The 10,778-nt window shown below is 39.7% G+C and overlaps 1 protein-coding gene across 1 annotated transcript in view; it reads left to right on the forward strand.

Moving 5' to 3' along the window:
- The window catches only part of inpp5jb (inositol polyphosphate-5-phosphatase Jb), a 40,836-nt gene extending 34,231 nt beyond the window's left edge, over positions 1 to 6,605 (forward strand). Inside the window, exons 10-13 of the mRNA XM_056232816.1 lie at positions 3,242 to 3,379; positions 3,525 to 3,608; positions 3,728 to 3,832; positions 5,973 to 6,605. Of these exons, the coding sequence (XP_056088791.1) occupies positions 3,242 to 3,379; positions 3,525 to 3,608; positions 3,728 to 3,832; positions 5,973 to 6,275 (630 nt within the window). The 3' untranslated portion in view covers positions 6,276 to 6,605. The remainder of the gene's footprint in view (positions 1 to 3,241; positions 3,380 to 3,524; positions 3,609 to 3,727; positions 3,833 to 5,972) is intronic.
- The last annotated feature ends 4,173 nt before the right edge of the window (positions 6,606 to 10,778 follow it).

Consider the following 10,778-nt stretch of genomic DNA (forward strand, 5'->3'; position numbering starts at 1 on the left):
CCCAGTCCCTAAAAGCGAAAACCGACGAGCTGACTGCAAATATCCGCCACCTGCACGAGTACCGTAGTGCCTGTGTCATGGCTATCACGGAGACATGGTTGGACAACAGCATCACATCCAGCGAGGTGGGATCCCGCGGTTTCTCTGTGTTTAGGACTGACCGGGATCCTACAATTACGAGGAAGACCCGTGGGGGCGGGGTCTGTCTACTCATCCGGGACGAGTGGTGTCGTACAGTGTTGGTGAGAGAAAGTTTGTGTACCCCTGACATTGAACTGTTGTGTGTCTCGCTTCGGCCTTTTTATCTGCCCAGAGAGTTTCCTCAGATATTTCTTACTGTCGTATACATACACCCAAAGGCAAATTTCGATAGGGCACTAGACATCATTTTTAATCTCTCCCATAAGCTCGATCTACTGTCTCCGGATGCCCCTAAGTTTATTTTAGGAGATTTTAATAATTGTCCTGTGAAAAAGTGCTTACGCACATATTATCAGTACGTGGATTGTCCCTCCAGGAAAAATAAGTTTTTAGATTTATGTTATGGAACTGTTAAAAATGCTTACTCTTCATCATTGCTCCCACCACTAGGGGCATCTGACCACAATGTGGTTTATCTCCGTCCTACATATCAGAGGCTTCTGCAAAGAGAGAAGCCTCAAAAACGCTCCGTTAAAGTATGGAATAATGACAGTATTATGACCCTGCAGGGTTGTTTTGATTGTACAAACTGGGACATTTTTAAATGCCCTGATATAAATGAACAGGTAGAATCAATATCTGATTACATCAATTTTTGCGTAGACACAGTTATACCCATAAAAACAATTAAAGTCTTTCCAAACGATAAGCCCTGGATTTCCAACAAATTAAAGCATCTTATAATTGAAAAGAAAAAAGTATGCAGGAACCAGGATGATACAGCCAAAAGGGACATACAGAGACAAATTAAAAGACAAATAAAACTGGATAAATTCAGGTACAGACAGAAGATTGAGGCAACCCTGATGTCAGGCAACTCGCGTGAGGCATGGCAGGGGATCAAGACAATGACCAATGTCCCCCACAAGGGCAGAGGGAATTCTTCCTTGATTCTGCCCGGATTTGAGGGACTGGAAAGGGCAAACCAGCTAAATGGGTTCTTCTGTCGCTTTGAGAACGGCAGCGGTGCTGGGGCTGGCATCGTGCTGCCCCTTCCATCCCCTGCATCTTCTGTATTAAACATCAGACAATCAGATGTCTTTCACGTCTTTAGTTGCTGTAATCCTCGGAAAAGTCCTGGCCCTGATAAAATCTGTGGTAATACTCTCAAGCACTGTGCAGAACAGCTAGCCCCTGTGTTTACTGATATTTTTAACTCTTCTCTTAATCTCTGTAAAGTCCCTATCTTGTGGAAAACATCGACAATTGTACCTGTGCCAAAACTGCCAAAACCCACAGAGTCCAATGACTTCCGACCGATTGCATTGACATCATTGGTCATGAAGTGCCTGGAGCGCTTGGTAAAGAAGTACATTGTATCACAAACCCAGCATCTTATGGACCCCCTGCAATTTGCTTATCAAGCCTCCAGGGGGGTGGACGATGCAATTTTGACATTAATGAATTATTTGCACATCCACCTTGAAAAACCAAAGACTCATGCTAAGATTATATTTGTGGACTTTTCATCTGCTTTTAACACTATGCAACCCAAGATTCTTGCAGACATTTTAGCTAGTGAATTCTATCTTAACTCGGGTATTATTAATTGGATCATGGACTTTCTTACCAGTAGAGTACAGCGGGTTAGAGTGGGCTCAGTTCTGTCAGATGTGATGATAACATCAATAGGCTCTCCACAAGGATGTGTTCTATCTCCTTTGCTATTTATTTTATACACAAATTCATGCATTAGCACTTTTCAAAACAGGCATTTTATTAAATATGCAGATGACACAGCTTTAGTGAGTCTGTTAAAGGACGGGGAGGTGGATCATGGGCCAGTTTTAGACTCCTTTTTAGAATGGTGTAATAATCTACATTTAATTTTAAATATTAATAAGACCAAAGAAATGTCCATAGATTTTAGAAAGTCACAGCAATCCACTGACACCTTTATCAATGGGGAGATTATTCAGGTTGTTTCAAACTATAAATACCTTGGCATTGTACTGGACAACAAGCTTAAATGGGACTCATGGACTGATTTTTTGCACACTAAGACACAGCAAAGAATGTATTTTTTAAAGAAACTGCTTGTTTTTAATGTTAATAACAAAATGCTTCAAATGTTTTATACCGCTTTTATTGAAAGTGTTTTAACTTGCTGCATTATCTGTTGGTTCGGAAATGCCACTGAATCCCAGAAAAAGATAATCAGAAAAACAGTTACTTCTGCCAGCAAGTTACTTGGGATAACTCTACCGAGCATTGAACACATTTACAAAGACAGGGTGGTGAAAAAGGCTAATTGCATTGTATGTGATCACACACACCCGTTAGCATCTCATTTTAAATTACTGCCATCTAGGTGTCGTTTCAGTCTACCACTTTTGACTAAGAATAGATCGAAATTTTCTTTTGTACCACAAGCCATAAAAGCTTTAAATCACCCAAAATAAGCTAGATGTCCGGCTGGTCTGGTCAGACCCAAGGGAGTATAGTGTATTGTTTTGTATTTTATTGTTGGTGTCATATGTCAATGTCTATGTCTATGTCTGATGTCATGTCATTAAGTGCCTTGCGACTGTGCCGCAAATCCAATTGCCCCACGGGGAAAATAAAAAAATCTATTACTACTACTAAATACGGTAGTGTGTTAAACTGGCGGTTATGGAAAGGGGCGGGACATTTCCCAAACACGCTCGAAGCGCTTGACCAATCACAACACACCGCTCCAGCCGACCAATCAGAGCACAGTGTGCTTTCAGAAGGAGGGGCTTCATAGAGACAGGAACTAAACAGAGCGTTACTGACAGACTGGGAAGAGAGGAGCCGCAACAAAATCAGAAATGTTAAAACAATAATGTGCTTTTTGAACATTCAGGCAAACATTCAAACATGTCCATACCAAAAAAAAGGTGCTCATAAAACAGTCTGTGAAAAGGGTTCGTATGATGATTGGCTCTTTTAATTGAAAGCTGGAAATTCCTAACACATCAGACTATAAAATCCTTTCATTTTCAAGGTTGTCACAGAATGTCTATGCAACTTTCATTGTTTGTTTGTGCAATGCGTTTAACATGTGATGTCCTTTCAGTTCCCATATAAGGTGGACATGCCTCTAGTAGAGCTCATTGTAGAGGATGAATGGAGAGAGATATCAGATGCAGTGGCCACATTCAAGGTGGTGCCCAACTTTCCTCGAAGCTCCTGGGACTGGATTGGGCTTTACAAGGTTATTTCAATCATTTCATCAGTTCTGAGCATCTATTGTTGTAGGAGTACGATGGTTAAAATCATATGTTTTTTGTCTCTTGAGTTAAGATCATATGCAGCTATTAAATTGATTGAACATACTTTACAAATATGTCATTTCACAGGTTGGGTTTAAGCACCATAAAGACTATGTGGCTTACACTTGGGCCAAGCAGGAAGAGTCTGACTTCCTGAGACAGGAGCACCAGGTAAGGACAAATCACATGCATTTAGTTGCATGAAAAAGCATTCATAAAGCTTGTGTTCATAAAGCCACACACTGAAGCTTGTGAATGTTAATTAGGAGGTTTTGATTTGCAATCTCCAGGTGACTTTTACCGAGGAAGAATTGCCAAAGGATTCTGGCGACTTCATACTGGGTTACTACAGCAACAATATGAGCTCCATTGTGGGTGTCACCGAGCCATTCCAGGTAGATTATCTCTTTTACTTTTTATTCCAGCATGTACTTCGTATGCGCCATTAAACCGTTCTCAGATACTTGAATCAGTAGCTGCGTTCACATGGACCCTAATAATCCGATATCCAGAGTAAAAAAAGTAACATGTAACCGCGTCAATCATTCAAATCGAGTTCGTATTGTAAGGAATGGTTTAAACCTTTTCTAATCCCATCAGGACGACATGCAAACGCTTGATTGGATTGAAAACCAAAACTGGAAAGCCCTGTGCATGTGCAATGACGTAGAAATGGCGTAATGATGACGTGTGGAACAAGCTGTTTTAGTTATGAATGAATTGTCATAAATGACTGTCGTGTCATTCTAAAACTCTCCTTGCACTCATCATCTGTGAAGTGGAGCAGGACAACGTCCCACCAGCTCTTGTTTTGGACTCTCGTCCAAGTTTTGGGGCGCTGGAAGGGCTGTTTTTACAGCTTGATAAATATAAGCAGCACGGCACAAAGCTTCATGTGTTCGTTGTTTCCTAAATTCGGATCTGAAATAGATAAATATTAAGTCTACTCTTTAAGGGCGTGTTCACACTTGTAGTTCGGTTCGCTTGGTCCACTAGTCCTGGTCCACTTAGCGTTCACATTGGCATTTTTAACAACAAACCTAAAGATATCGAACCTAAAGGCATAGGGGTATGTTCGCAACCTAATTGGTCGTTTTTTATTACGAATATATTGTGTCGAATCTTACCGAACATCCAAACAATGCTGTGTGTTCTGGGATAAATGCGCTCGTTGTGTGTGCGTAGCTACATATGATGGTATTTAGACCAGTTGAGAACTGGTGAAGAGCTTATAAAATGTGTAAAGAAGTCAAAACAGCAGCAGGAATCCCTCCGTGTCACACACACACACACACAGATCTGCTGTGAGGAGATACGGTTCTGATGCCTGTGATGGGAAACATTGCGACTATGACAAGAAAAAATAGTTATGCTTGAGCGTCCTGTCCTTTTTAGTGTTGCAGCTTGTGACATCATGTCCTGTTTTTGGTTCATTTACATGTCTTTAGTCCGTGTTGTGTCCATATTTCAGAAAACACTCAGCAATGGTGTTGACTTATTAATTTACATATGGTTTGTCTTAAAGTATATTAAAAACACCACATAGGCTTATACAGGTGAAACTCGAAAAATTAGAATATCGTGCAAAAGTTCATTTATTTCAGTAATTCAACTTAAAAGGTGAAACTAATATGTTATGTAGACTCATTACATGCAAAGTGAGATATTTCAAGCCTTTATTTGTTATAATTTTGATGATTATGGCTCACAGCTTATGAAAACCCCAGTCAAAATTAGAATATTATGAAAAGGTTTTCATAAGGTGTTAGCCATAATCATCAAAATTATAACAAATAAAGGCTTGAAATATCTCACTTTGCATGTAATGAGTCTATATAACATATTAGTTTCACCTTTTAAGTTGAATTACTGAAATAAATGAACTTTTGCACGATATTCTAATTTTTCGAGTTTCACCTGTATATATAAGACACACACACACACACACAGTACACACATGTAAAACGTTATATACTCTATAGCAAATCTCAACTGCCTGATTTCTAGTATCATTGTAAAATGTGACTATATTTTTGCCCAGCTCTAATCTGCTAAATGTGACTGCATGAATAATATATTAAGATATTATAAACATTAATTTCATAATTTTCTGTAAAGCTGCTTTTGAACAATGTGAATTGTGAATACATTTTACATAACAAATTGGACTTAACAAAGGGACTACGGATGAAAATTAGCCAGTGTTGCATTTTACATATCATTATGTACAGGTGAAACTCGAAAAATTTGAATATCGTGCAAAAGTTAATTTATTTCAGTAATTCAACTTAAAAGGTGAAACTAATATATTATATAGACTCATTACATGCAAAGTGAGATATTTCAAGCCTTTATTTGGTATAATTTTGATGATTATGGCTTACAGCTTATGAAAACCTTTTCACAATATTAACTTTTGCACAATATTCTAATTTTTCAAGTTTCACCTGTAAACAACAATTGGATTTTCACCACAGGGGGTCTTTAAGAAGTTAAGACTGCTTTCCAGTCAGTATGTTTCTCCTCCTGTAATAGATTCAACTGCCAGCCTCCGCCTCCGCTGGTCTAAGCCCGTCTGACAGCTCCGACTTCACGTCTGATGACGAGGTAAAGAAGGGCGACTCCTGCGACTCCGGTCCCGAGACTGAAGAGCAACAGCGCAGCAGCAGGAGCTCCAGACTCACCGAAGAGCAAACGGCAAACCCGAAGCAAGCGCGCTCCAAAGACACCAGCTCGAGCGGGCAGGCCGGAGGCACAGTCGAGTCCTCGGGTGACCCTGGAGCTGCGGATGATATCTCTAACTCAGGAAAAGATGCAAGCAAGCCAGAGGAACCTTAGCTAAGCACACCACCTTCTCTGGAGGATTATATCAGCTCAAGGCTGGGGTTGCAGGTTTCTGCTGTAATGTCGTTGTAGATTTACTTGTTTGGAGATGTTGTGTAATATGTTGCAGGGCGACAGTGAGCGTTTAGTGTGTGGCTCCCTCCAGCAAATACAAGAGGGCAGACTAAACTGTTTTTTCTTCTTCTGTTCTGTGCAGTCATACTATTCAAATTCTTCTCCTCCTCCTCTTTCTGTCTCTCCAACTGCACACGACAAAACCTGAAACTCTAAGAAATAATCAAACACTCTTACAAATAAAGGTTCCAAAATGGGGTTTCCGCAGCAATGCCACTTGGGTTCCCTAGAAAAACTTTCTGTGATCAGTTTTTTTATTCCACTTTAAAGAACCTTTGGTGTAATTGAAAGGATCCGTGGATGTTAAAGGTTCTCCCTCAATGCCACTAAAGAACCTTTATTTTTCAGAGTGTTTATATACTTGCACAATATTAATGCTTGTAATTGATCCATATGGAGGATTTTTCCAGAATTAACCAGGGTTTAATGCACAATGGGAAAAAAATTCTGGTTCTTCTTGGATTTATTAGAGCAGATCCTCTGTATGATTTCCAGTGCACTGTTTCAAACTCTAGTGAGCTGCCTATCTAGGCATCATCGACACCCTTTAGACTCCCAGATGTCATGCCTTCTTGAAATAACTTGGTTGTGTTTAACTCCACTTTTAGACTCGCAAACTTCCGTAAGGGCCGCCATTTTAAAGTGCTTTCAACTTCGTCAAGTGTTCGAGGGAAGTTTATTTGGACAGGCCCTCGACCCCTTGATTTTGACCCGAGTCTACTCACATTAACACTTCAGGCAGATCCATAGACCAGAATGCAACACGACTGTGACGTCACAATAGCAACTCGCATGGCGGGCTCCATAGCAGATTCCAAGGGCTTAGGGTGTTTCATTTAAACTCAATTGCAAGGGTTTCGCCTGTAGTGGGCACTGTGCACCGCAAGCAATGACGTACACCCGAGGGAACGAGATGAAGAGAAGTTGGACATAAAAAGTGGACTTAAATGCAGCCCTTGTTTTGGCAAAGGATAGGGTATTCCCAGAATGCACTGTGAGAAAAACTGATAAACTAAAATATTTTATTACATCCTGAAATCAGCGGAGATAAATAGCTCAATCTCATTGACTATTTAAGACAATATTTGTGTGTAAGACAACATTTGCAATTCGGAATAACTTGGAATAACTCAGTTGTATAGCATTAAGGCCCGTTCACACCAAGGACGATCCCAGCAAACACAGAACGTTCCCCTAACGTTCCCGTATGGTTCCCATTTGGTTATTTTTTGGGAACCAAACGAGAACGTTCTAGGAACGTTCCCTGTAGGTTCTTTTTAGGTTCTATTTTATAACCTAAAGGGAACGTTCCCAGAACGTTCCCTGTAGGTTTTTTTAGGTTTAATTTTCCGAATAGGTTCCCAGAACATTCCCCTAACCTTAAGGGGACGTTCTATTTACGTTAAGAAAACTTTCCTGGGGAACCAATAGGGAACATTCTGGGAACGTTCCCAGAACGTTCTGGGAACCAAAAACTAACGTTCCCAGAACATAAAATTGTTTGCTGGGATAACGATAAAGATAACGGTAAAGTTCTAAAAATCGTTCTCAATATTAAAGAATAGCAGAGTTCACACCACAGCTATAACGATAACGATATAGAGAAACGATATCATTGGGATCACTTTTGTAACGATTTTTTTCCAGCTGTTGAACGATAAAACACTGACAGCCAATCAGAATCCATTCTAATTTAACGGCTCGCGCATTTAAAAATGGCAGACGACATTGCGGAGAAGTTAATCGCTGAGGTCCAGAAAAAAATCCTTCACTGTTTGTCAAGTCAAAGCCCTTTAAAAAAAAAAGGGGTATATGGGAAACAGTCGTTTATACCCTCTGAATAAATGGTGAGAAGTTTTACCTCAGGTATCCAGCGCTCGTTTCGACAACATGGTCTTGCTTCCTTTCAAATTGCGGTGAAAAAGACTAGGTGTTGTTTTTATTCCACTATTTTGACTACGTCAGCTAAATTCACTGTTAGATTATTAGATCGATTGCACTTGCTTCACTCAAAACATAGCATGCTGAGGACATCTGCTGGTTAAAGCCGCGTAAATGCAACGAGAACAGCAAAAACATGTTCAATGATGACGTTGTACACACTTTGAACCCGCAGCGCGCGAGCTTAGAATAAACAGACCGTTATCGTTCATTGGTGTGGACGCAAATATGCTTATCGTTATAGTTATCATTCTTGGTATGAACGGCCCTTTAGTCAAGTATCTCATAGCAAACAGTGCATTAACAGAGCTACTAATAAAGCTGCATTTCGGATAGGATGCTGCCTTGTAAGGTTGCTGCCTAGATAGTAGAGAGCAAGGCAGCTCAATAGGTTTGGACTTTGACTTTCTGCCATAGAGGACTTTGGGAATGACCTGCTAAAGGTGAAATGCTGTTGTCATCACCTTATTTTAACAGGGAAAGGTAAATTGTGTTTAATAACAATACACATGCTCTGCAATTGCATGTATTTACCACACTCTCCTCAGGTCCTTGAGAGGCAGATGCATAAAGGGTTGACAGCACTTGGTAAAGTACAGTTTGTATATTATCCATGTCGATTACCGGTTTAACCAACTGTTAGCATTTTATGATATTATAGGACAATGATGAAATCTATTGCAGTTGTGACTGCTGTGCCGTCATGTCCCTGTGGTTAATGTTCTCGAAAATAATTTAAAAGTGATGTCCAGCTCTTTGACCTGCCAGTTTAAAGTCAACATGAAATGTCGTTCACAAACCAAATTTGCATAATGGTTTTCAACAGGATAGTCAATGAAAGAAACGCAGGGCAGGACCTGATTTTATCAGTCAGCAAGTGATTGGATTGTGAAAAGTGGGTGTTACGAACCAAGTGGAAGTGGCAACAAGAAATAATAATTTATTTAAGATTAAATTAATAATGCTTACCACTATAAGGGCTGCGTTTTTGCATAAGACGTAGGGCAGAGGAATGAAAAAAAAAACGCATGGTCTAGAGACATGTTTTTAAAAACGTTTAACTTCAGCGCTGTGTTTTTAGAATCATGTGTTTCTGTAAAAGTGGTGAGCGCAACTCTCAAAAACATCCGTCTAGTGCATGTTTACATAGAAAAACAATGGAAAAGAAGTACTGTGGAATGCAAAAACTTATCCTGTGTGAACTGCCCCTTATGATCACTTTTTATTACACTTTAATGGAAGAATACAAAGACAAACATTTTTGTTCACCAGTAAAAGGGCCGGTTCACACAGAACGCAGTGGTCTAAAGACGCGTTTTTTAAAAAGTTGAACAACATTTAATTTGTTTGCTGCATGCTTACAACGTTGTGTCATACGCTGTCATCTGAGATGTGATCACGGCAGACAAAAACTGTTGGTAACACTGTATTTTACAGTGTCCTCGTTACACACATTACATGTAGTGTTTACTATAAACTGTGCATTACATGCAACTAACCCTAAACCAAACCCTAACCCTAAAGTTTAGCTAATTATTAATACTCAGTACTTAAAATGTATAATTACACTGTTACAGGGACACCTTAAAATAAAGTGTAACCCTTTGCTAGTGCATGTTCATAGAAAAACAATGGAAAAGAAACCAGTGGAATGCAAAAGTGCATTCTGTGTGAACGACCCCTTATATTCGTCCCTATATATCCGAGTAAAACGGCCTCTCAAAAAAAAAAAAAGAAAAAAAAAAGGAGGGCGGGGCTTGATTTTGTCCGCGGGGAATTGATTGGATGGTTGTGGTTTGCTTTTGGTGGATCTCATGTGAGTGACAGGCCCTCGTCATCAGAGAAGAGATGCAAGAGGGATTAAAAATTCTCGAGGGAACATGAATTAAAAAAAAAATATGCACGGAAAAATATTTTTTTAATAAATACTGCATAAACTACAAACTTTAAGGTGCGTTCACGCCAACTTTGATGAAATTGCTCAAATTGCTGTGCTATTAGATGATAGTAGAAGTTGAATTTTAATCAACATCTGTACAGACCAGAAGCGTGCATTAAGAAAGCATCAGTTTTTGATTTCATGTTGACTTTAAACGATAATTGCGTGGTTTCTATCTGATCTTTAGTCTGATTTGTGTCAAGTATTGTAACATGACTGTACTTGTGGTAGGAATCCTAGCATATTTGTCGTCTAGGGCTTTCTAGGGTTTATCCGACATGGTAAAACCTCTCATCTCCTTGCCTTTCTCTGAATCTCCCTTTCCTCATCATCTTGTCTTCTCGTCTCCATTGAGACCTCCAGGTTTTGACGTCGTCTACAGGGCTCTACTACGTGCTCCGATATATCGTAATCTATTAGTAGATCGTGAAATTTTGTACCATGACTACTTAGCCTTAGGACACGTGGCGTGCTGTCTCACTGTTTACATGGTTAGCTGAGTG

This window comes from Rhinichthys klamathensis, unplaced genomic scaffold (genome assembly GCF_029890125.1).
Source record: "Rhinichthys klamathensis goyatoka isolate OS25496 unplaced genomic scaffold, OSU_Roscu_1.1 h1tg000356l_1, whole genome shotgun sequence".
In the NCBI taxonomy this organism is placed as follows: domain Eukaryota; kingdom Metazoa; phylum Chordata; class Actinopteri; order Cypriniformes; family Leuciscidae; genus Rhinichthys; species Rhinichthys klamathensis.